At 38.6% G+C, this 26,987-nt stretch overlaps 2 protein-coding genes across 10 annotated transcripts in view; one reads left to right on the forward strand and one right to left on the reverse strand.

The window, feature by feature from the left end:
- Window positions 1–10: 10 nt before the first annotated feature.
- Unc50 (unc-50 inner nuclear membrane RNA binding protein) lies at window positions 11–11,212 on the forward strand. The gene is made up of 6 exons (XM_020176282.2): window positions 11–169; window positions 1,223–1,506; window positions 2,207–2,327; window positions 8,168–8,307; window positions 8,396–8,497; window positions 10,904–11,212. Exons 2-6 carry the CDS (start codon window positions 1,227–1,229, stop codon window positions 11,038–11,040), a joined length of 780 nt encoding a protein of 259 aa, XP_020031871.1. The 5' UTR covers window positions 11–169; window positions 1,223–1,226; the 3' UTR covers window positions 11,041–11,212.
- A 650-nt stretch (window positions 11,213–11,862) lies between these two features.
- Mgat4a (alpha-1,3-mannosyl-glycoprotein 4-beta-N-acetylglucosaminyltransferase A) overlaps window positions 11,863–26,987 on the reverse strand; it is a 121,139-nt gene continuing 106,014 nt past the window's right edge. For all 9 annotated transcript variants that reach the window (XM_020179204.2, XM_074050327.1, XM_074050321.1 and 6 more), the window contains 4 exons: window positions 26,754–26,832; window positions 25,380–25,446; window positions 18,009–18,121; window positions 11,863–17,882 (listed from right to left, as the gene is read on the reverse strand). In XM_020179204.2, the coding sequence (XP_020034793.2) occupies window positions 17,856–17,882; window positions 18,009–18,121; window positions 25,380–25,446; window positions 26,754–26,832 (286 nt within the window). In that variant the 3' untranslated portion in view covers window positions 11,863–17,855. The remainder of the gene's footprint in view (window positions 17,883–18,008; window positions 18,122–25,379; window positions 25,447–26,753; window positions 26,833–26,987) is intronic.

Here is a 26,987-nt window from a genome sequence, read left to right on the forward strand (position 1 = left end):
AGGGCTTGGCGCATGCGCGGGGAAGTGCGCGTCCGTGACGTAAACACACTGCGCCCGAGCGCCGGCTACGTTGTGGGAAGAAAATAGGCCTTACAGACTTTGGGCTCAGCTGCTGGGCGAAGGTGGCAGCATATCCTGGACCCAGGTCCACGGCGCAGCAGGGCGTCAGGTGAGGTCTCAGAACACTCGGTCCGCGTGCGATTTGTGCTCGCGCTGGGTCGCTTCCTCCGGCAGCTCCTGGCAGTGACTGCCGGCGGCCATCTCCTCGGGTACTTAGACCGGTGGTGAAGTTCCCTGATAAAATTAAAGATGCCTGCTTACATTGAATCCGCAGATAATGGATGATATTTAATATAAGCATGTCCTAAATGTTGCAGGGGACATACACGTCCTAAAACCTATTCTTTACTTTGTCGAAATTTAAATATAACTGAGCTGTTTGCATTTTTATTTGCCAAATCTGGCGGCGTGTCTGGAGCCCCGGCCAATGGAGAGCAGCTGAGCGGGCGTGGCGCCTCTGCTGTCTTGGAAGCCTGAGAAGTGGAGGGGGAGGTTGCTGGAAGGGGCTGGACAGTGATCTGCACTCACCTGGCTTAGGGTCTGGTTGGCCTGGATTCCCGTGCTGTCATTCCTTTTCCTTAACTATTCTGGGAATAAAAACCAGATATTGTAGTTTTGCTTTGTTTTTATATCACAGAAGCTTGCTGGCCATTGCTCATGGATCTGTGTGACCAAGTTATTTTACGACTTCATTAGCCTTTGCTTCCAATCCGCTTAAACTAAGATTTTTCCATAAAGTCTTGGTCGTTAAGAGCCAAGTATTTTGAACCAGAGTTCCAAACATGGCTCCATCACTGTCTTCATGCTCAAAGGGAGCGCATTTCACCTTTCTGTGCCTCTTTTTTTCCCTCACCTCCTGCTACGTGGGAGGGCTGTCTGAGGATTGAGTGAGGTCAAGTGTTGGAAATCACAGACCCTGGACAAGCATTATTAAGTGGTTCTTAAGGACGTGGTGTTGCCCTTGCCCAAAGTGCAATCAGCAGTTCTCCAACCCCAAGACAAGCCTCAGAACCAACTCCATTGATTTTGGTCCCTTGCCCCTTCCAAAGGGTGGAGGAGAAAGTGTAAAATAACCTCTCTGCTAAATAACTCTTAAGGGGAAGTGCTGTTAGCCAAAATTTCTTCAGATTACATTTAAAAGACATGTTTTTCTTCCATCTAGGAAGATGTTACCAAGTACTTCAGTGAGTTCCTCATTGCAGGGGAACGGAGTCTTGAACTCCAGGGATGCAGCAAGACACACTGCTGGAGCCAAACGATACAAGTACCTCCGAAGACTTTTTCGTTTTCGGCAGATGGACTTCGAGTTTGCTGCCTGGCAGATGCTTTACCTGTTTACTTCTCCACAGAGAGTTTATAGAAACTTTCACTACCGGAAGCAGACAAAGGACCAGTGGGCCAGAGATGACCCTGCTTTTCTGGTCCTATTAAGTATCTGGCTGTGTGGTAAGTATTTATCTCCAGTAGAATTAAAGAACAGATTGGCTTATCGTTGGAGGATCCTTTGTTATAATGTATTGTGGGCCAGGATTTGGGGATATTTGAAATTGTGTCTTTTTGAAAAAAATCTCACAAGAAAGAAAGTTGTGTTATTCCTGGTTCTCCACTTCCCAAGAGTAAACTAGTACCTCTGAACTTTGAAAAGCAAGGGATAGGAATCAGTTCATGTTTTCTTTTTTTCTTTTTCTATGCTGAAATGGACCTCACATGCTAAGCCAGCTCTGCCACTCAGCTACACTTCTAGCCCTCAGAGAGTTCTAGATTTCAGGTTGAAAAACTGAAATTATTCAATAATGTAATTGTAATTAAAAAAAAGTTCCAGTCACCTGAAGAAGTCTGTAGAACGTTTTTCACCTTTAAGTGGACTTAAAATATATGAGTGCTTTCTCTGTATTGGTGCTGTTCTGAATGATGGGGCTATTGTGGTGAATTAGTCTGGCAAGGATGCTCCTTGATAAGCTTCATGTCACCTGTGTTCCAAGGTGGTGTGCATTTCTGCATCTGTTACATCTTGGGTTTTTTGTTTTGTTTTTTCCAATGTCTGTCTCCCCAACTACACAATGGGCATCTAGAGGCCAGGGAATGTGTCCTGCATTCCTAGAACATAGTAGAGTTCCTGAATGAAACCTATAAATCTTTCTTTCAGTGTCTACCATAGGATTTGGCTTTGTGCTGGACATGGGAGTTTTTGAAACACTAAAGCTTCTTCTGTGGGTCGTATTCATAGATTGTGTAGGAGTTGGTCTTCTGATATCAACGTCGATGTGGTAAGTACTATAACATGGTTTTCAGAGGCCGTAATGCCTGTGTTTGCTTCAGAAGTATGGTAGCTGATGGAAATTGAAATCAAGATTACTATAATGTGCCCACCTATGTCAGTACCTGTATCAAAAAATACTCTAAGGGATGCTCTATATGGCTGCATTGGGGTCAAATGTAGAAATGTTTATATCATGTCAACAGAATCCCTAATTTTGTAAAAATCATACATTTAGCCAGTTCTTGTTGCATGATAGTACTGTTTTCTGCAGTTGTCAGTAGTGAACTACTTTATATATATAAATATTCCTTAGTGTTTAGATCCATCTAGATCTAAAAGGTCATCTCATGAAGTCTTACTGTGAATCTTTGCCATTAAGTCAAGTACACTTGAAAAAGGATTTTTTGTTTTGTTTCTTTAAAATAGTTTTATTATCTTTTGAATTAGTATACATTAATAATATGAGGGGGTTTCATTGTGGTAATTCATAATTTGTACAGTATACTTTTAACAAGATCTCTCCCTCCATGATATTCCCATTCTCCCTCCCTCCTCCCCTGTTTTTAAAACAGTGTTTTGTGGGTTTCATTTTGCTGTCTTTGAATATAATACATGTAGTGTATTTCAGTCCTCTTCACCCCTCAGTATCCTTTCCTTTACCTCTCCCATGGACCCCCCCATGACCATCCCCCATTCACATTCATGTCCCATTTACAATCATCATTTTAAGTCTAGGTTTCACAAATGAGATCATGCTATATTTGGCTTTTTGAGCTTGGCTTATTTCAGTAGACATGATGATCTCTAGTTCTATCCATTTTCCTGTGAATGACATAATTTCATTTTTCTTTATGGCTAATATTCTGTGGTGTGTGCATGTACCATACACATTCTGTGGTGTATATACATGTACCATATTTTCTTTCTCATTCATTGATTTCATTGATTGTTGGGTTCTTCGGCTGATTCCAGAGTTTAGCTATTGTGAACAGAGCTGTAATAAACATGGGTGTGTGGAGTTATTTCTCTTATATGTTGATTTACACTCATTTAGATGTATGCCCAAGAGTGATGTGGTGGACACTAAGATTCCACCTCACCCCTGTTAGAATAGCCATCATCAGCAACACCACCAACAACAGGTGTTGGCGAGGATGCGGGGAAAAAGGAACCCTCTTACACTGTTGGTGGGAATGTAGACTAGTACAACCACTCTGGAAAAAAATTTGGAGGCTACTTAAAAAGCTAGACATCGATCTACCATTCGATCCAGCAATACCACTCTTGGGGATATACCCAAAAGACTGTTACTCCAGAGGCACCTGCACATCCATGTTTATTGCGGCACTATTCACAATAGCCAAGTTATGGAAACAGCCAAGATGCCCCACCACTGATGAATGGATTAAGAAAATGTGGTATCTATACACAATGGAATTTTATGCAGCCATGAAGAAAAACGAAATGTTATCATTCGCTGGTAAATGGATGGAATTGGAGAACATCATTCTGAGTGAGGTTAGCCTGGCCCAAAAGACCAAAAATCGTATGTTCTCCCTCATATGTGGACATTAGATCAAGGGCAAACACAACAAGGGGATTGGACTATGAGCACATGATAAAAGCGAGAGCACACAAGGGAGGGGTGAGGATAGGTAAGACACCTAAAAAACTAGCTAGCATTTGTTGCCCTTAATGCAGAGAAACTAAAGCAGATACCTTAAAAGCAACTGAGGCCAATAGGAAAAGGGGACCAGGTACTAGAGAAAAGGTTAGATCAAAAAGAATTAACCTAGAAGGTAACACACACTCACAGGAAATCAATGTGAGTCAATGCCCTGTATAGCTATCCTTATCTCAACCAGCAAAACCCCTTATTCCTTCCTATTATTGCTTATACTCTCTCTACAACAAAATTAGAGATAAGGGCAAAATAGTTTCTGCTGGGTATTGGGGGGGGGAGAGGGAGGGGGCGGAGTGGGTGGTAAGGGAGGGGGTGGGGGCAGTGGGGAGAAATGAACCAAGCCTTGTATGCACATATGAATAATAAAAGAAAAATGAAAAAAAAAAAAAAGTGATGTGGTGGGGTAATAAGGTAGGTGTTTTTAGTTTTTTGAGGCCCGTCCATACTGATTTCCATAGCACCAGTTTACATTCCCACCAACATTGTATGAGGGTTCCTTTTCCCCATATCCTCACCAGCATTTGTTGTTTGTTTTCTTGATGATTGCCAGTCTGAGTGTGGTGTAATAGAATCTTAGTACAGGAGTTTTGATTTGCATTTCTCTTACGGCTAAGGATGTTGATTGTTTCTTCATGAATGTGTTAGCCATCTGAGTTTCTTCTGAGAGCTGTCTATCCAATTTGCCCATTTATTAATTAGATTGTTTTTCTTTTGCTATTTAGTTTTTTGAGGTCTTTGTATATTCTGGATATTAATCCTTTATCTGTTGAAAGCTGGTGAAGATTTTCTCCCATTCTTTGTGTGTCTCTTTATTCCAGTAATTGTTTCTTTTGATGGGCAGAAACTTTTTAATTTGATGCAGTCCCATTTGTGAATTCTTGCTCTTATTTCCTAGGCAATTAGAGTCCTATTAAGAAAATAATTACTAGACCTATAAAACATGAACACATACATAGAGGTTTTATTGATTTAACAAAGGCAGTGTACTGAGTATCTAGTGTTTGGCTTTTCACTTCTCTTATAGAGAAAGTACTCCTGTTGTGGTTGGCCTGCTGGATGAAGGGAAGTGGATGTGGCAAGGGATCTGTATAAAGGGCCAGTGGTTGAGTAGGAGTGGAGGCCATTGTATATCAAAAAACTCAATGGAACATTGTGATCACACAGAGACCTGGGTTCAAATGACAGCACAGTTTATTAACTATTTTGTCAGATTTTGAGAACATTGAGATAAGCACTTAGCCCATAGTTGTGTTCAGTATATGGTAACTATTAATAGTTCAAACAAAACTACAAGAAAGTAACCTCTGATTATACCAAGCTTTTGTTTTTCCTTTGTAATTTCTGACTAATAAAGTACAGGTTTGGGATTTTTTTTTTAACTTTTATTTCTGCAGAGCCAATCAAGAAGTGTTAGAAGGAAAAAGTGAAAAAGTTGTTCTTGCATATTTGGCAACTTTGGAAACTTAGTTTGAGAAAATGAGAACTTAAGACATTTGAATCAAAGGCAGTACCCTGAAACCTGTATTTTAAACCAAAGATGATGATCTTTCTTAAGCAACATTCCTTTTATTCCTAAGGAATAAAAGTATGACACAGTATGCAACAGCTCACTTGAAAGTGCTAGAACCAGAGGGGAAAGAACACCATATCCATATGCTGCCTTCACTTGCATATGCATATGCTGCCTTCTGGACACTTGACAAATCAAGCATTCATGTAGCACTACATTCAACAGAAACATCTCTTACACTTTGGGCTTAAGATTCCTGTCCCTATAGTTCCAATGTTGTGATATCTGACTCTTCATCATCGTATATGTCTTCACCCATTTGCCGTATCTGCATGAAGTCATTTTCAGACACCAAGCAGATAACCCAAGGCTCATTGAGGTTCTAACTGAAGTCTGAAATCTTGACAGCATGTACTCCTAAAGTATATGTTTTGTATGTACTAGATAGCTAAATGTTTTGTACCATTAATCTAGAATTCTAAAATCTGGTCTAAAATTAATATTGCTAATTAATAAAATCATTCATTATCAAGGTACCCATGAAGAAGACAGGCTATACGAAAGAAATTCAGTAAATACGGGTTTCAAAGGAATAATTTGCAGCATGCATGGAATGTAGTGATTCTCAAGGGCCCCTACAAGTCATCCTGGAGTTTAGGGTATGTCTATATCGTAGTTTGAGTTAGTTGTCATTAACATGGAGGTAAGAGAGGCAAGTCAGGTGGCTTTGAGCTTTCTCTGAAAGAATGTCTGCATACTGTTCAAGGGATGAGAAAGGGACCAGAGCAGCAGGGGAGTGACTAGAGAAAGGAGCTTCTGGGGAGTGAGCTATATGCAGCTCACAAAATTCTCATTCAAAATTATTTTTAATTTTAAGTATGGAGTTCTGTGTGGTAATTTTATTTATGTGTGTGTGTGTGTGTAGTGGTCAAATTGGCACATCTCCTTAAACTTTTATAATTTTTTGGTATTGGAAACCTTTGAACTTGTAGTTCTTTAATGTATATGATAAGTTGTACTGTAGTCATCTTACTGTACTGTGGAACACTGGAACTTACTCATATCTGGATTTTGATACCTGTGATCCAGCCTTCTATTGCCCCACCCATCCTAACCTCATGTGAACATTATTCTAGTCTGCTACTATGGGATCAACCTTGTCTTTCACACATGAGTGAGAACATGTGATATTTTTGTGCCGGACTTAATTTCACTTATACATGTTCTTGTCTAAAGCACAATGTTTTGATAAGTTACAGTTTGTTCAAGTGAAGCAGTATTATTTTGACATTTTTAGATAACTAGGTGAACTGTTTATCATGTTTTCCGTTTGTTTTCTATATTTCCATTGTAGGAAAAGCATTTTCTTAATTATATCTTTGAATTGAAATGCAATGACGTAAAAGGGTACATTGAATTTCTACAAATGATCTTTTGTGTTCTTTTTCTTTGAAGATCTACTTTTCTGTTACTAGATATTATACTTTTCATTCACTCATCATTTAACTGAACTCTAGAGGGAAAGGTTGTAGGATGGTGACATAAGCTTGAATAACTTCTTATGGCTTGGTATGCCACTGGTCCCTCTTGTTTTTGTTTCCTCGTTAGTTCCCTCACCTTTTTGTACCGAGTTGGCACAGGTCTCAGGCCTTGGACCTATTCACTGTCTGATTATCCTTTTGGTGATGTCATTCAGGCCCGGGGCTTTAGATATCTGCACACTGATGAGTTTCTATCTGCTGTTTAGACCTCGCCTTTAAACTGTAGACTTTATATACACCTTTTTACTCCACACTGATAGGCATGTTCAACATAACTGAGCCAAATCCAAACTTCTATAGTCTCCATCCTCACAACTGCTCTTTAGGAAGCCCGCCCCCTGATTAGCACCCCATTTAACGGCAGCTCCATGTTCCATTGTTCAAGGCAAAACTCTACTCAGTGATTCATGGCTGCTTTTTTTTTTTCCCCCTCACTCCTTACATGCCACACTTAATCCTGTTGGCTCCATCTTCATCTCTGCAGAGTCTCAAGCCTCATTACCTCCACTGCTACCTGCTTACAGTTCCAGACTACCGTTTATCTCTTACTTGCTATAGCCTTCTGTTGCTGCTTCTGTTCTTGTCTGTTCTCAGGGACCCTATCAAAACATTTCAGTCAATGGCATCTACACAGTGGCTTCTCTTCTTAACCCAAGAGTAAACGCCAAAAGTATTAAAATGGACACAGGCATCATAAAAATTTATTCCATGTTCCTTTTCTAGGCAAGTACTCTACTACTTGAGCCACACCTCCAGCCCTTCAGTGTTTCTTTTCTGACAGTTTTGCTCCATTTCTTCTTACTTCTTGCAGGCATACTTGTCTCTAGATGTGCCAGCACCATCACTATCCTTGGGTCTTTATGACCGTCCTGTTTAAAACTGCATCTCAGGTTTGTATTCTCTGTCCTCCTTTTATTTTCTCCATAGGGCTGACATGCATTTATATTGTTAGTCTTCTCCCTCTAGATTGAAGGTAGGATTTTCACTGCTCTAACTCCAAAATTTAGAATAATGTCTGGCATACTCTAGAACTTAGAATAATGTCTGGCAGAGTAAGTATTAGTAAAGTTAATTTATTGCATTATACAAGAAATTTTAATTTTGCTCTTCAGGTTCATCTCTAATAAGTATTTAGTAAAACGACACAGCAGAGACTATGATGTGGAGTGGGGCTACGCCTTTGATGTGCATCTGAATGCTTTCTATCCACTCCTAGTGATTTTGCATTTTATCCAGCTTTTTTTCATCAACCGTAAGTAGCAGTGACTTCTCAAATGTTGTCAACATCTTCATCATATGCATTAAGTAAAGAGACTCAGTGTATGCATTTCTTCTGGCAGATGTTATCCTAACAGATACATTTATTGGATATTTAGTTGGAAATACCTTATGGCTGATTGCGGTTGGCTATTATATCTACGTAACCTTCCTGGGATACAGTGGTAAGTAGTTAAATAAATGTTTTAGGCTGGGGGCCAGGCCTTACATCTGTAATCCCAGCTACTTGGGAGGTGGAGAATCATGATTCAGGGCCAACCTGAGCAAAAACAAAAAAAAAAGCAAGATCCCATCTCAGCAACAACAACAAAACTGGGTGTGGTGATTCTCATCTTTTACCCAAGCTACACAGGAGGCATAATTAGGAGGATCATGGCTTAGCCCAGCCCAGGCATAAGTGCGAGACCCTACCTAAAAAGTAACTAAAGCAAAAGGGGGAGGGAGGATTGTTGGGTGTGGCTCAAGTAGTACCATACCTGCCTAGCAAAGTGCAAGGCCATAAGTTCAAGTTCAGTACAGTGACTGGGTAGGAAAAAAAAGTTTTGTTTAATTAAAAGCAGGGAGGGAAAAAAACTTTAACAGTATACTGACAGGAATTTTCCCAAGAATTTTATCTGAAATAATGTCATATAATTTTCATAACCATTATATGTTATAGATTTACCTATTCTCCATTTTTGAAGTGAGGAAACTTAGACACACAAATTAACCAGCTCATTGTCACACAGCTAGAAAGTGGTATAACATATAATTTCAAGGAGTCATTTTAAATTATACTGCTATCTCCAAGTGACTGGCAGGAATCCATGACAGTGTGCTCTTCCTTCTCTCTAAGGGACAGGTCCACTGGTATGTGAACTTAAGCTGATTAAAATCTTTCCACAGCTTCATTTTTAGTTTTTGTGATCATTGTGGTTCTGTAGATGATCCAGAAGATCAGGTCCAACTTTTACTGACCTCAGGACATACTTGCAAGTTTACTCTGAAATCCTGTTGTCAAGTCATTTTTTCTTAATGCAAACTAGAAACATTCTTACATGATTTATTTTAAAAAGTGATCTCAGGCCAGGTGCTGGTGGCTCACGCCTGTAGTCCTAGCTACTTGGAAGGCAGAGATCAGGAGGATCACGGATTGAGGTCAGCCCAAGCAAAAAAGGAGACCCTATCTCAAAAATACCCAACACAAAAAATGGCTAGTGGAGTGGCTCAAGTGGTAGAGTGCCTGCCGAGCAAGCATGAGGCCCTGAGTTCAAACTCCAGTACTACCCCTTCCCCAAAGAAACAAAAAGTGATCTCAGGCTGGGCATGTTGGCACACACTTGGAATCCCAGATACTTGGGAGGTGGATATAGAAGGAATACAGTTTGGGTCCAGCCTAGGCAAAAGTTAGCAAGACTCTCAAAAATAAGCCACACAAGGCAGTGCATGCCTGAAATCCCAGCTACTCAAGAGGCAGTGGGCAAAAGACCCTACCTGAAAAACAAACTAAAAGCAAAAGATCTGGGATGGTGGTTCAAGTGGTAGAGCGCTTTCCTAACAAGTGAAAGCTCCTGAGCTCATTCAGTTCTCAGTACCACCCCCCAAAAAGTCTCAGGCTGGGGATATAACTCAGTGGTAAAGTGCCCGCTAAACACAATTTAGATATCCTTACATGTTATTTCTTTCACACACACACACACACACACACACACACACACACGTCATCCGAAATAACAATGTATCCAGAGTATTTTTAGCCCTTTGTTGCTTTGGATGATTGGGACTATTAACACCTACCTCTGACTGGTCCCTCCAGCCTAAGTTGGTTCCCCCCCATACCCGGACCCATCTGCCAGGGACTGCCTGACCTGCCCCATCACTAAACTGCCTTGTTTGGGGTATTGGGAGCCCTTTCTCTAGTCCAGGGAAGAGGTTTGTGACTTTCTGTATTCACATTTCTAATGAGTTTTCCTGCTTTTTGAGAAAGTGTTTTGTGATCAGTGTCATACTGCAGCCCTGTGGGCTCTGTGCATGGACTTTTCCTGCAGAAGTGCAATCACAGCTCAGTCTCCGTTGAGGACCTGCCTGTGTTGCTTAGATCAGAATGCATGGGCAAGGTGCCACTAATGAGCAAGAAGTGTGGGAATTTAGATTTCAAAGCTTCCATTCTTTCCTAAAGTTTGGGATGCTAGTTGAAATCACTTTCTCAAGCAGGGATGTGATGCTTTTTGTACTGGAAAATCACCAAGTGGCTCAGTTTTTCTGTATAACATCTTCTCTACACTTTAAGGTGGACTTCGGAAGCAGTCACTGTTCTCATTAACAGTTGTGACATTTGTCCCTCTCAATCCTGATTTGCTTCCCATTCCCCAGTTTCTTCTCAGCCCTAAATGAGAAGGAAGAAAAAAGTAGTTCTACAAACAGCACCATCTTCTGATTCAAAAGATGCATTCCTTTTTCATCCCATGTGTTGAAGAACTTTCTTTCAGAATGTTCATTTAGTAGTCATATTTCCTTTTTAAAAAGTCAATGTTCATTTAGTAGTCATATTTCCTTTTTAAAAAGTCAATTTGGATTTGTTTCTTTTCCAGCACTGCCATTTTTGAAAAATACAGTAATTCTTCTTTATCCATTTGCACCTCTCATTCTGCTGTACGGGCTATCACTAGCACTAGGATGGAACTTTACCCATGCTCTGTGTTCTTTCTACAAGTATAGAGTGAAATGAAGAAAGTGACAACAGTACTGAAGTGATTTCTTGTAAAACTTGTAAATAAATTATCTTTGTAGATATCTTAAAGATGTAAAGTTTACAAATTTGAGGTGATATGGTAACAGTATTGTCAACATTCCTTAAGACTAATTAAATGTACATTTCTATAATAAATTTTTAAAATGTGCATCTCATTTGATATAATTCTTGCACACACCTGAACTATATATAAAATACTTAAGGACATGAGAGAAATATAAAACTTTATAATGTATTATTTTGGGAGAATGTGGTAATGACCACACATACCCTCTCCTGTTGATGGGGTGCACAGTCTATCCCATTTCTGTTGTTTTGTGGTGCTTGGGATTGAACCCACTTTTGATTTTGTAATAGGGGTTTTCTAACTTTTCCCAGCCTGGCCTCAAACTCAAAATCATCCTGCTCTGCCTCCCAAATAGCTGGGATTATCGGGTATGACTCCAGTGTACCCCGCCCCCCCATCTCTAATCAGCTCTACTTTCACCTGTAGCACACCTCATGCAGGAATCACTGTACTAAACCCTGACATTAAAATAGCACAAACCCCCAAAATACATTAGACTGAAGAGGCCCATGGGGACTATTACTTATATGTAAATTGTCCCATCAGGTATATAATAAAGTGAACACATTGTCTTAATAGCAGGACTTTTTTTTCTTTAAAGATTTCCAAAACCCAAAGGATCCATTCCTGTTTCCAACTGAAAATAGATCGACTATTACTGTATCAATGTTAAAAAAAACTTTTCACTCGAGTTTCACCTATTTTTATTAGAAGGAATCTTGAATTCAACATGGCTTTTTAAACTTCTTTATTTCAAATACACATGAACAGCTGTGGCACAGAAATAGTAATGAAAGGCACAGTCAACAGGACCAGTTATTAGGTTTTCAATTATAGCAGCAAACTTGAAAATAAATAATCTTCCTTTAAAAATTGACCAGGTACCTAAAATATTACTAATGATATTAACCATTCAACCCATGAAGACATTTTAAGGAAAATATGTACAGTACATTTAAGAAGGAAAAAAAAAATCTGGTATAACCTGGCAAAGAGATTCCTCAGGCAGCTTCTCCAAGGGATGATTCCAGAAACGCCCACAAATGCAAAGACAGCCTTTCCAAAGGAAGTGTTCTAAATGAAACACACTTAAGTTTTTCATTCCATAAGTGAAACGTAATTATTAGTCTTAGCACTCTTCTAAATATTTCTTAGAAAACATTACTGTCTATGCTGAAATGAAAAGTATCAAATCTGCGGGCAGTGCATCTTACAGTACTGTCGATAGCCACCATTTTTAAGGCTCAGGGATTAGTCTTCAAAAGGTGTTTTCACCAAACTTAAGCAAACACTGAGCATTTCACATAAATAATGGAATGCTAATCAAACTAAAGTACCGAACCTTTGATTCCAGGACAATTTGCTAATTACTAATACAATGAAAAAGCGAGGAGCAAGTGATACATGAAATAACTTCCCTAGTGTCCACAAGTATTAAACTAGTCCCCAACAACACCCAATCCTCACTTTAGAACAGTTTTAGCACCACTATTCTTTACTTCAGTGTTACCGACAGCAGGAATGAAGCTTTCACAAACGCTTCCCTTCACTCAGATTACTGTCAAACAATGTCTTGATCTCAGTTCAAACAGTCTGGAGTGCCAGCGCCTGCTTTCCTGTTTATTTTTGACAGTGATCTAGGGAGTGTTTCAGCTAAGAGAAGAGTTCACTCAGCTAGTGATGGCATAGGGTATGTATAACAAAACCCTTGGTTTGGTTGCCTTTTTAAAAAAACAAATACTGTCGGAGTAGTCTTTTAGCACTGTGTTCACATGCATTAAAGAAAGTAAGCATACTAGTTATAGCATAGATTTTAGGATTAATAATTTAAAATTTCACAACTATCAAAGCTTAAATTATACACACTATAAATATTGCTACATAGCTTGGAAAGTCATTTTCTATAAAGGGCTGGATTGGAAATCTAAGATCCCTTGCAACACAAAGATATTACACAAATTTGCGATCTTTCAACAGTGTTTTTAGTCTCTAGTTTTCTTTCTGTTAATTCTATCTATTTGTCTTAACATCAAGGCTATGGCAATCTAGTAAAAAATAAGCACAAAGATTAAATGATAAACCAAAATAAAATTGAACTTCATTAGCAATGGCTTGGAAGCACAGGCATTCTGGAAAACATTCTCAAAGTACAAAAATTTGATTGACATAAACAGTTTGATCTGTGCTAGATAATAAACTTGATTTTTAAAAATTAAGCCTCTTGTACAAAGTAAATTAATTTCTACATGAAGGTGGATGTTAATTTTTCTCTTAATGTCTCATTTAAAATACCACTCTTTTTTTTTTTCCCGTATACCTCTGACAGGTCCAGAGAAGTCTTACCTAAACCAGTATAAATAATTCATCTAGGGAAAAAGATTCCTTATATTCCTATTCCTACATTCTCATTCTAGCAGTTCTTTTACAGAACACTAAAATTTAGCTGCAACTTTTTACCTATGAACTTCCAATGAAGACTCTTGAGATATTTGAAAAACGAATATCCTAGCTGAAGCCCAAGAATATGACTTACTAGTAAAGACTTTATTCATGTGTTCATCACGCAATATCCAACAAATCGGGCATGGTGGCGTGCACCTGTAACCACAACATTGGGGAGGCTGAGGAAGGAAGATTGTGAGTTTGAGGCCAGCCTGCAGTACGAAGTGCCTATCTCCAAAAGCCAGATGGGAGTGTGGAACAATACAGGGAATGGAATATAAGGACTTCCCAGAACTCCACCTCTTAAGTATATTCATTTCTATGGCTGCATAATAAACCACCACAAATCTAGCAGCTTAAAACAGCACCTACTCATTATCCCACCATTCTGCAAGTCCAAAGTCCAGGCAGGTTTAACTGAGTTCTCTGCTTAGGGTCTCTCCACAAAGCTGCAATCGAGGTGCTGGCCAGGCTGGGCTCTTCTCTGGAGATGAGTCCATTTCCAAGCCCGTGAGTGAGCTTGAGGGAGGAATTCAGTTCCTGTATTTGTGGGTGGCAGTTCTCATATCCGTGGCTGGCAGCCAAAGCCTTAGCTGTGAAAGGCCACCTGCAATTCCTTGTCATGTGGCCCCTTCCCCTTTGAGCCAGCAGTGGTGCCTGGAATCCTCTTGACTAACTTGTGCTGCCAGCCTAAGAAAACTCCTTTTAAAGAGCTCATGCAAGTGCCCCTCCCCCCTAGATAATCTTCCTTTTGCTATGTAACATTACATAATTGTGGATCAGATCCACAGTTCTACACTCAAAGCTGGAGGAGAGGATATTTATTAAACAAGGTCATGAGGAGGGATCATTCTTAAAATTCTGCTCGTCGCAAATATACGCTACTATCAATGGGACAATCTCTGGACATGCTGTTTCCATATAACCAAACCTTTCTTTGAGGGACAGCATTATTGGGAGATGTTTGTTTTTCATAATTGTGAAAGACTTAAAAGAAGCCTTTGCAGTTTTGCTGATGGCTTTTAAAATAACCACATCTATCCTTTACTGGTTCAGCCATTGATTTGAAAAGTAATATAGACAGTACCTTTGTTCAAAGGTATCTCTAATGGTTACATATATACCTACTTTCTAGCCTATAAGCTATTAAATAATGCATTTACATAAACTTTCTGAAACTTTTCACTCACTCTTTTTTGACTAGAGCATGGCACAATGATAACAGTACATGAGACTAACAGAACTAAGCAACCTGGGTTCTTAGAGGCCTAGAAAACAAGTCTGCAACTTTCTTCTTACCCAAAATATTCATCACCATTTGCATGATGCATTTATATGTCTGCTTTTGGCCTCATTGTCACAATGCATTAATTCTAGTTTCTAAAATGTTCACATTTACACTCTAGACACAGTACTGGCCAACAGAACTTTCTGCAATGATGGAAATGTTCTGTACCTCTGATGTCCAATATGGTGGCCACTGAGCACTTAAAATGTAGCTAGTGTGACTACAGATCTGAAATTTTCACTTTATTAATTTTAGTAATCATGTGTCTTGTCGCTACTGTACACTCCAGCACTGCTCAAGAGTCTAAGTAGTTTATCTGAAACACACACAAGATGCCAAGCCATGCCCTATTTTATATATGTATGTATATATTTTATGTATACATTTTATATATATATATATAAATTAGTCACACCATTTGACACTTTTCCCATTCACTGTTTTGGTAAGAGTAATTCAGTGTCCTGTCAAGATCAAATATTTACCTTCTTCCAGTCCCAGACACTCTTCCTTCACCTCTAACCTTTACTCTCACACTACCTACCCTTCAAGGCTACCACTACAACTTTTTGCTTGGGGGAAAAAGCATGGCTGCTTGTCTAGAGATGACTGGGTACAAAGGAGCAAGAACTAACATTGAGGTCAGATGAACCCTGGCTGCAATGGAGGACAGAGAAGTAGAGCTGGCCTTTGGAGCTTAAAGTTTGTACACACCCCCCATGAATAATCAACACTAGTTAGCCAAATCATATATTTGGTTCCTTATGCTGTCCCTCCCCTTTGATTTTTTTTTTTTGTGCGTGTGTATATGCGTTGCAAAGAGGGTGGGCAAAGGGATCTAAGAGATTAGAAAAAGGAGGGTGGCGAGAACAGCCAGTTGGCTCATCCAGATACTGATGGAGCCTGCCTAGTGCCAGGCACATTCTAGCCACTGGGAACAAATTCATGGGGATGAAGGAGCAAGTCCTTGAATGAAGGAAAAGATTTGGCAGAATGGATTCCTAGCACCAGAAAGAGTGAGCTGAGCAGAGCCTGGTGGGAGACAGCGCATGAAGACAGGAAAAAGCTGGGCTGGACAGTCTGGGTTTGTTCAAGAAGCCATAACAAATTCATCAGGAGCTACAATACTCCCATCCTCACCACCCCCCCCCCCACACCCCACCCCAGATTTTCAGAGCATGGCCTTTTCTCCTAAAGTCATAGTTGACTACTGTGGAACCCATCTGCACAGATCTTTTACCTTCTGTTCTTCATTTGCTTTAGCAGTAATTTAGTATGCTAAGCTGGTGCCAACATTTTATAACAAAAGGGTATTTCTGTTTTCAAAGAAAGTTGCTTGTGGGCACTGAGCTAAGGAAATCAGAGAAGAAAACAGAAAATAAAGGAAATGAGATCTAACAAACCACAATAAAAATTTCAGCTGGATTTTGACATCAAAATCATTACTGGCAGCATCATGGACTTTTCAATCAAGAAAATTAACTAAAAATATTTGCAACATAGAGTGAGGAAATAATCATACTATACCAGTGTTTCCCAACCTTTTCCCTGTCATAACACTGCACAGAAAATGATGCTATTTGATACTATTTCTTCTGCACACTGGGTACCCAGTAAAGTCCCTTTAGGCTAAAGGCCACCACTGGAACCTCCCACAGCCTCAGGCCATCGCCAGGGCAGCTTAAAAAGCTCAGGGGATCAACCTTTGCACACCTGCAACCACAGGGAGGTCAAAGCAGACTGGGAGCTAATTTGATAATTCATAATTGTTTAAAAGTAAAGTACTTTAGGAAAAAGCACTGATTGCTGAGGCTGAGAACATTCTTTGCTGATACCAGTGGTAGTATTTGGAATTGAATGTTTAAGAGTAATAATACTCTTTTTGGACACAGGATTTACAAGTTTATAACACAGTAGAATATACCATTCTGGCAAAACATACAACTGCTACAATACCTTTCACCAAAAATCATTATTACAATATTAACTCATACAATAACATTACCTAGAAAACATTGTCAGAACTCAGAAAATTAGTGCAGCTATAAAAGGATTCACAAGAAGAGACAAACTCATGGGCTAAGAACAAAGATTAAAAAGGAAAGAAGAGTCTTGTCATCTTCCACCCCAGAGGAAATGTAATGAGTGAGCTGTGTCGTGATCCAGGCAGAGCACGTCACACATGAACATTGAAATTTATCAGACTGGTGTCTGTGGCTATACACCACACACGTATAGTAAAATAACCCTCAAGAAGGACATTGGTCTTTAAAATCTTGGCTTTAAGGAATGATAAATGCCTTTGAAAATATTTTGTTCAGATTCACTGATTATAAAAGTACTTCAAGTTAAGAAATCCGTCTATAATCAATCTTAAATGGCAGTGCATTTGAAAAATGGCATTGATCTGCAATGTTTGCATTTCCAAAGAAAAGTATAGAAAGAACTTAAAAAAGCAAGGTAACTGGTTTTCAAAAAAAGTATTGATTCAAAAATTTACTGCACAAAAATATGTACTTCTTAAGTGTTTCTAATAAATTAACTCCATAACATTTTATGTGTATTTATATATTTATATATTTATATATATAATCCCTGATAATCTATAAAAGAGGGTCTATAATAGTAAAATAAATGAACTTCAAAAGTACCCCCTTCATAAAATGTATTTAACATTAGTTTTCTCAAATTTAAGGAATGTAACAATATGTACAACTCTTATGTATTAGTATAATACCAAAATAGTACAAGTTATATTAACAGGCTGTCATAACTGCAAAATGTCTGTGTCAAGTTAAAACTGGAGGACAGCTTAGTTTCAAATGAATATAATTATCCTTGGGAGATTCACTTTCCAAGTGGAAATGACAATCATCTTATCAACAGTAGATTTCACAAGAGGTAGTGTTCAAGTTCAAAAAGAAAAAAGGAACATATTTAACTAGCTTTAATTGGCAGATTCACAGGGAAAAAGTGTGTTGGTTTCTCAGAAGATCAATTGGTGATTTTTTTAATATGAATCTGAAATACAAAATGATGAAAAGTATAATAAGGCAGTTTATTCTCAATTCTAAGGTGGTCTTCCATTCAAAATGCAATAAAACATCTAGTATCTAAGTGATTTTCACTGATTTAATTCATTCTTACCTCATTAAGAATGGCCCACACAGCAGAATTCTGAATAACCGAAAGTCGAAAGGCTGAAATAGGATTTAGTCTAGGATCCACCATTCCTTCTGCAACACCATTCTCAAATTTTCCTTCAAAACAAAAATTAATACTTGTTGGATCATGTAAGACAAGCACACAAAGTATCACTGGCTAAAGGCAGGAAAGGAACAGCCCAAAAATTTCTAGTAGGCTTCTTTAGACATGAGTTTCCCCCTTTTTTCCTACCTTTATTCAACTTTTGAATTTTTCATGCAATAGTGTATACTTAAAAAAAATTAGAAGCCATCTATGTAAGTACATTTTTTCCCAGGGTAAATTATAAAACATCAACAATTTTTAACTTAACAGATTTTTAGCAAATTGTGACTTACCCAAAATTTGTCAAAATCTAATTTGTAACATTCTGTCTGCCTGCTTGAAAGGTTAAGTCTGTAATAACAAGCTTCAGTGTTTCCATCAGCATACATTCTATAGTTAGCCCTGATCAGGGGGCTCAACCATCATGTATTCTTCCCAAGGACACATCATGAAGGAATTAAGTCTCATGTAAATAACTTCACTAACATGAGAAGCTAAAAAAGCTTTCCTATAGGAATAAGGACCAAGAACTTCTATAGAAGGTAATATGCTCTGTGCCTAATTTTTATGGAATAATACTGTTATTAAAACAAAACAAAAAAATGCCATCAGAAAAGTGACCAGAAAATGGTTCCTTCTGGGGAAATTTCCACGAAGCCAGGGGTTGGCACATTTTTCTATCAAGCACAGTCTGGAAGCCAAAAAGAAAACTGAAGATACTGGATAGGTACTTACATATAGAAAGAGAAAACATTAGTTTCCACAAAAAAATTATTGATATAATTCAATATGTAACAAGTATAATTTTCTTAAATATAGGTATACAAAGGATAAAAATGTAATTCCATTTTCTTAAATAACATATCAGTTAAATGAGGTTCAAAGTTAGTGTGTCATCAAAACTCATTGCAAATGTTCATCTGTTATTGCTGATCGACAGTGACATTTTATATATTTTCTCTTCGAAATCTCCTTTAGCACAGTCTAGGTTCTGCCAGAACCATGCATCCACAAATGCATGGTCTTAATGGAGCATATTCATCACTTGAAAGTTATTTATGGAGTTCTATTAAATTTCTCTCTTTGGCATCTACCTTCTGGCACATTAGTACATTATAGATTAATCACTTACAACTGAAGGTTAAGGGAAAGCTTACTTGCACAGTTAAATGGATTTCAAAATACAGAATTTTTTTTCATTTGCATTGAGGTCCAATATTGCTGCTAGAACTATACTTTTGGCATGGGAATTTTATCTTTAAATTTATGTTTTCTATTCTAATTTTTGACAGCATGGGGAGTATAGTTCAAACAATGTTAATTGTCATCAAGTGACTTGACTGCAATATAAGTTTTGTATATAAGGATTGCTTTATAATTTTAGGTTGACTTTACTAAGAAACATCAAGTCTGCAGCAAAACTAATTTTCAAAATTATAATAATGGATGAGGGCCATTCTCATTTGGAAAAATTTGTCTTGATCCTAAGCTCAAAAAACTATAGTAACCTTACCACTGTTAAAACAGTGAATTGCTGTGTAGTAGGGCAAGTCAGAATATTCAGTTCCTACATCTAACAAAACTTCACAGAACTAATAATGACTAAGTACATGAGAGCAAATAAAACTGTTGAACCATTGGTCCTATGACAGACACTTCAACTATTTTCTGTAAAGTACCTGGCTGATGAATAATAAAATAATAACCATAACCTTTAAACACCATATTATTTTCACAAGCTTCATAAATTAATGCAAACTAAGCTGCCTCTCTGCCATACATTTTCCATACCATTTATTGCAATGCATCTTAGCAGATTCCACTTCAGGTAGCACTGAATTTGTTTTCTTAATCTTTGTGAAAATATTCTTGCTGATAGTTGTTCCAAACAGACTATTCATGGAAGACAACTCTTCAGTCACTTCAACCTTGGCACTGATCCTAAGCAACTATTGAGCAGTATCACTGGGATCTGTCAACTCATCAAGAGCACAGTGACTGCTCAAAATAATTTGCTTTGGTATTTGACTACTGATGTTGCTCCCAATGTCTTCAACTCTTCAAGCAATTGTTGCTGCATCATTGTCTCAAATGAGTTTACTTTTTGCACACATTTCTTGGCTGCTACAGTTAAGCATGATTTAATTAATTCATAATTGATATGGTTTGTCTTGCTTGGTTAAGAAGCCACCTGGAAACTCACTTTGGTAATTGCTTCACTTTCATTTTTTATTTTTGTGAAGAAATTCAGCTGTAAAGAGATACTGTGTTTTAAAATTTCTAATTTTTCCTGACCACTGCTTTCCTGGGCATTGTGAGTACTTAGTCTGGTCATGTGCAAGTATTGTGTAACTACAGACAAACCACAAAGATTTGCCACCCAATTTTCTAAAATAATCCCCTTAGGTTATTTATAAAGTTCAACACTGAAAGCTTACTTTTCTCATTTTGACACAGTGGGTAAGGACTGGTAATTTAAAAATAAGGTCACATTATGGGGATAAGTGTAGCACTTACAACCTCTCAAATTATACACACATTGTTGTGACTTGTGCACTGAGCAGCCATGGGAAACAGTCCTACTTCAGCTGCTCACATGGCCCTGCTGGTGGTGCATAAAAACGCACACACAACACATGAGCAAATGAGCATGGCTGTGCATCAAAAACTGAAAGGTGATGATTATATAATTTTACATTACAATATATTTTTTGCTAGCCATTTAAAAATGAAAGTGAAAATTTTAAACAGTCTTAGCTCATGGACCATTCAAAAACAGGCAGTGGACCAGCTCTGGCTTGTGACCTGTGGTTTTCTGTCCTTGTGCAGTCTACAAGCAAGTATCACAACATACTTCACAGGCTACAGTACAGTAAGGTGCGTTCACATTGAGAACCCAGAAGAGAAGGCTTATACTCATTTGTATAGTAAATCTGAACCTGTAAATTTCCAAAATAATGTTTTTGTTCAAACATTATTTATAAACTTATGTCACGAATTTGTGTCCATCCAAGGTGCTGACTAGCATAGATGAGAGATGCTACAAAAAAAAAAGTATTACTGAATACTAAATTATGGAGGGGATGGAGAACTGAAAAATACTGTGAAACTGGAAACACTGTAACTAATATAGTATCTAACACTGCCACCTGATGAGCTTATTTCTTTAGAAAAAATAAATAACAAATAGTATAATCACCTTCATTAAAACACTTTCACCCAGCAATATTATCCTACGGCTATATTTGCAAGCGTGTGTATGTGTATGTGTGTGTGTGTGTGTTTGTGTGCGTGTATGTGTATGTTTTGGAGCAAACACCTAGGTGTTCATCACTAGGAGACTAGCTAAATAAATTATGCTAATACAAGGGAATTTTAGACAGCCAATTAAAAGAACAAAATAAAGTTGAAGACTAACTTTTTTTTCTAGGTATATGTTACAGAGAAACTCTCACACATGTGCGTAAGTGTCCAAAGCAGCACTGTCTATAATTGCAAGAAGCTGGGGACAAACTTTATAATCAACAATGAGATAAAAGAGTAAATATTCATCCATAGAAATCTATAAAGGAGTGAAAGTGAATGAGTCATAGGTATACACATTCACATGGGTGATCTCACAATGGTGAGAGAAAACAAATTTTAGGCTAGAGAGGGATATTTATAACAAAATTTTAAAACAAGTAAATTTAAAATTTAAACAAATATTTAAAGCAAGTAAAATAACAATGTGTATCGCAGAGGGATCCATAAATATATATTTATGTCTGCATATGAAGAGACTCAAATGCTAGAGCACTTGCCTTGCAAGTGTGAAGCTCTAGGTTCTATCCCCCAGTATGGGGAAGGGTGACCCATGATGCAAGTGGTAACTATAAAATTCAGGATAGTAGTCATCTCTGGGTAGAGGAGAAGAGAAGCTATTCAGGAAGGGCACTGAACTAGCAAATCCTAAGCCGAATGTGGGTACACATTCATTACATTATCAGTTGCATCCCATGCATCTGAAATTCTAAACATTTGCATTCCATATGTACATGTGTATTTTGATCAAAGTAAAAGATGCAGAACAGAGTCATAAAGTATGTTATCACAATCTGTGTATGATTGTTTTTAAAAAGGATATACTCAAACATTTTTACTTGGGAACAGAAGACTTCTGAAAGGCCACAATTAACTATACAATCTGCACTGGGAAGCACTGGGTGGGTAAGAGGAGAAAAGACAACTAGGTCCATGATTTAAATTTGTATTTGGAGACAAGTTCATATATTATCTTTTCAAACAACAAAACTAATGTCTGTTCTTAATCCAACAGTTTGGTAGGTATTAAAAGATAGGAAGGAAAAGAAAGCAAGAAAGAAATTTACTGGCTAGAATTTCAGACTCCTGGCACTGTAAGGGACTGCCAAGATCCCACGGCCTGTGGACCTCCTCTTACCACACCAAGACCAGTGGCCCTTTCCCTCTTCCACTGTTTCTCTGCAGAAGGCTCTTCTGCTCCCATTAAGACCATCACACTCTTCAAAGTTGCCCCTACTCAACCATCAGGAGTCCACTAATTCCACAGCCCATTGTTTTCAGCAATGGCCCAGTTAAGCGTCTAACTGGGCCCCAGTTCAGCACAAATATAGCTAACATCCTCTACTACTCCCACCCATATCTACACTGTACTCCACGACACCCTTATGCTGAACTCCCCCAAGTTCTGTTTCAAATATGTCAGTCCTCTGAGGGACAGTGACAAAGCTGTTCTTCTGGATCTTTGTCAGGGCCAGCAGCCCCTTCCCTGGACTGATAGCGCTTCATGAACAGGGCACTGGTTGTGGCGACCACTTTTGGTTTTCTTGGCTTGCCTCTCCCAGTGCTCTGGGGCAAGTAAACTGGGCAAGGGTGACCAGGGCCCAGTATTCTTGCCCTGCTATACCTGCATCAGAGCTTCCATCCTATGAATAGAGGCTGGCGCACAAACTGGGTATAATGACAGATGCTGGTAACTTGCCGTTCCTGAGCAGGTTATCCCAGTCCTAGACTGGAAGCTGACAGGAGAGCACCTGCATTCCCAGCTACACCTACACAAAACAGAGCCCCTGACTCAGTGAGCCCTTGGTAATGGAGCGAGCCGTGGCTTGGATGCTGCAGACTCAGAGCTACTGCCGAGATTTACCAGATTTTCATAACTGTTTCCCTATTTGCATGCCTTTCCCCATTTCCCCACTGCCTTTAAGGCAATCCAAAGCTTTTCAATATTTTTTCTTAATAATTTTCACCAGCTACAGTTGTTTTCCTATGGAGGGGGAAGGGTCAACGAAGACTCTTACACAACCATTCCATTACAGCACACTTCTTATGGGAGAACTTTTTATATTCAGTTGAAAAAGCTGCTCTTTATTTCTGATGGGTGTTTATATTAAACAAGGTCCCCAGTTTCATAATCACAAGCTCTCTTCTGGGTTTAGGTACATATGAGCTGATGGTCTAGGTGGTCTTTGTCTTCAAATTATTGCAGAGCTATTTAATACAGATGTGTCTATTTCCTATGTGGGTTTCATAATCTAGAACACAAGATTCCCAAAAATTAAATAATTGACAGGTAACAGAGCTAATAAATGTCTTGGATACTCAGCTAACTTTATGTACATTTCTAGACATAGGCTAAGATATAGACAAATATGAAAATAACTAACCTCACCTACCCACCAAAACTACATGGAAACCAGGGTTATTGAGCAAGCCCTTTAGCAATGTCTGAACCATACCACACATAAAATGTTCTAGAGAAAGCTAGAAAGATGTGGCTGTCCTGTAGACATACAGGATTAATTTACCAATGTTCTCTTTCTCTCTCTACTATTAAGAAAAGCACCGATTTGTTTTCACTAAGATAAAATGCATAATCATTCACAGGATACATGTAAACCAAATGACAGGCCCTGAGTTCACTGCAGGAGACTCAGGGGAGAGAACACCCCTCTCCCCAGGGTGAGCACAAAGTGTAGGTATGAGACAACAGATTGCACAGCAAAGGCACATAGTGTGGCAAAAGGGAGGGACAGCCAAACTGGGCAATTAAGGATGCCACAGTTGGATCTGGAATGTACCTCAAAGGCCCATGTGCTTGGACCCAGCCTGTGGAACTACTGGAGGTGTTAGAATATAGCAAGGCCTCGTGGAAGGAAGTTAGGCCATTTGGAGGCATGCCCTCAAAGGGGATATTGGGACTCTAGTCCCTTTTTCTTTCTCTCTTTGCTTCCCAGTTACAATGAGGTGAACAGTCTTCTGTCATGTGCTCCCATCATGAGGTGCTGCCTCATGGACCAACCATGGACAGAAACCTCCAAAACTATGAGCCAAAATAAACCTTTCCTCTACAAATTGATTTTCTCAGGTACTTTGTCGCAGCTATGGAAAGCTGACTAACACAAAGGATGAAGAGCATTCTTCAGGAGGAGATCAATGGACCATTTTGGGCAGAGGAAACAGACATGGCTGCACACAAAGGCATGGGGTGTTCATTAGGGGGACAGCAATGTCAGGTCTGGAGATAAAAAAAGAATAAGAGGAAAGTTACAAGACATGAAAGTAGGCAGGGGCTAAGGAATCTGATAACAGAAAGTCTTTAATGTTTTTACCAGTTCCATACTGACATATCTACCTTTTAGGGTGGTTATGTGTCAGTAGCTCTGACACAGGTCAATGCGGTCCCTTCTCTGGCTCTAAAACAGAGTCAGAGGGCACATGACACCCTCAGAGAGACAGGGTGACTCAGGACTCGCACAGTAAGGGAGAGGTGTTCAGAGTGACTTCCAAGGTTAGGCTTTGGTGACAAGATGAACAGGGAGAGCAAAAAATCATGGTGACCAGTTAAGAAATGCCTGGGTTTCAGATGCTCAGTAGATGTTGACATGGCTGCCAGGAGGCAATGTCGGTGGGCATCTCAACACAGAGGGGACATTCAGGGAGGCAGAGCCCTAAGCCCAGATTGTGACATGAGGATGTTAGCTGAGACCACAAGTGTAGCAAAGTCCATCCAGTAAGAGGCAGCAGAGGGCACACTCACTATTGGCCAATGGCACACAAAATAGAGAAACATCTGAAATCCTACTTGGGTCAAGATGATTCAAGTAAGCACTAAACACAGGGACAAACAAAACTTGCAGTACCAAGGTCATTGTAATCTTCAAGCTGCTTAACATCTAGAAATAATCTAAAGTCACTTTAGGAATAAGTCCAGAAAAACAAAGGTCATTTTACAAAAGTAGGTATTACCTATCCTGAAATAGCCATCTTGTAATCGTTTCTCTTTGGTTTCTTTGCTTATCTCCAAGCCTTCACTCTAAAATAAAATGAAATTATTAATTCTACAATTACTTCTGTTTGAAACAAATCTAAGTTATTAATGTATCTATTTATGTGAAACATGAAACATTGTGAAACAGCTGTCTCTAAAAAGAGAATTGGCATTATCTGTCTTGAACCCTAAAAAACTTACCTGTAACAGTTGTTTCGTTTAACCATCATCCAAATCTGAATATACTGATGGTTGTTAAATGAAGACTAAATCAATTTAATAGAGCATTATTTTCTATTTAAAATACACAAAAGAATTTTATTAACTTGCAAAAATCTAAGTTTTCCTTACATACCAATAAACTAACTTTGTGTATTCATTAACAGGCATTAAAATGCCCATATGGTGTGGACATTAGATCAAGGGCAAACACAATAAGGGGATTGGACTATGAGCACATGATAAAAGCGAGAGCACACAAGGGAGGGGTATAGGTAAGACACCTAAAAAACTAGCTAGCATTTGTTGCCCTTAACGCAGAGAAACTAAAGCAGATACCTTAAAGCAACTGAGGCCAATAGGAAAAGGGGAACAGGTACTAGAGAAAAGGTTAGATAAAAAAGAATTAACCTAGAAGGTAACACCCACGCACAGGAAATCAATGTGAGTCAATGCCCTGTATAGCTGTCCTTATCTCAACCAGCAAAAACCCTTGTCCCTTCCTGTTATTGCTTATACTCTGTCTACAACAAAATTAGAAATAAGGGCAAAATAGTTTCTGCTGGGTATTGGAGGGGGGAGAGGGAGGGGGCGGAGTGGGTGGTAAGGGAGGGGGTGGGGGCAGGGGGGAGAAATGAACCAAGCCTTGTAGGCACATATGAATAATAAAAGAAAAAGGAAAAATAAAATAAAATAAAAATGTAAAAAAAAATAAATAAATAAAATGCCCATATGGTACTGTAGGATTCAAAATACAAACAGCAAATCAATACTGACATAATAAAATGAGTTTTTTGGGTTTTTTTTGATACTGGGGTTTTAACTTAGGGCCTTGCCCTTGCTAGGCAGGCACTGTATCACTTGAGTCAAGCTACAAGCCCATGATGATTCTTATCCTAGTATAAACATCAACATTATTTTCCAATAGAAAACAAACTGAAGGCTTTGTCTATGAAGAAGATAAATGCTATACTGATACCAGGCATTTGACATTTCAAAAAAAATAATATTACTCACCACTGGAGTCTAATACATTATGAGATTTTCATTCATCTCTTAAAACAAGAACAGCCTCAAACTGAGTCCACTAGTATCAGTTCTAAGGGAAAGGTCAGAGGAAAAAGTAGTCATACCTTAAAAGGCAAAACTTCCACAGTTGTATTTAGCAGAATGTCTCCTGGATGTTCTTGGTTGCCACTATGGAACAAATAACTGAAAATGTAGATATAAAGATTTAAAAATGAGTCAGACTATATTTTACAGATTCAAGAAAATGACCTTACATCAGAGTAAGCTTTTCTAAATAAGACTCTAATTATACAAAGTTGACAACACTAGAACTTGTAGCAAGTTTACAGCATGAATTC

Source organism: Castor canadensis, chromosome 12 (assembly GCF_047511655.1).
Source record: "Castor canadensis chromosome 12, mCasCan1.hap1v2, whole genome shotgun sequence".
Taxonomy (NCBI): Eukaryota; Metazoa; Chordata; class Mammalia; order Rodentia; family Castoridae; genus Castor; species Castor canadensis.

What these genes read in the sequence shown, in the direction of transcription:
- Unc50 (XM_020176282.2), top strand. Translation starts at nt 1,227, where the DNA reads ATGTTACCAAGTACTTCAGTGAGTTCCTCATTGCAGGGGAACGGAGTC. An exon ending in ATTAAGTATCTGGCTGTGTG is followed by an intron (nt 1,507 to 2,206) that starts GTAAGTATTTAT and finishes TCTTTCTTTCAG; the next exon opens with TGTCTACCATAGGATTTGGC. An exon ending in AACCTTCCTGGGATACAGTG is followed by an intron (nt 8,498 to 10,903) that starts GTAAGTAGTTAA and finishes TTTCTTTTCCAG; the next exon opens with CACTGCCATTTTTGAAAAAT.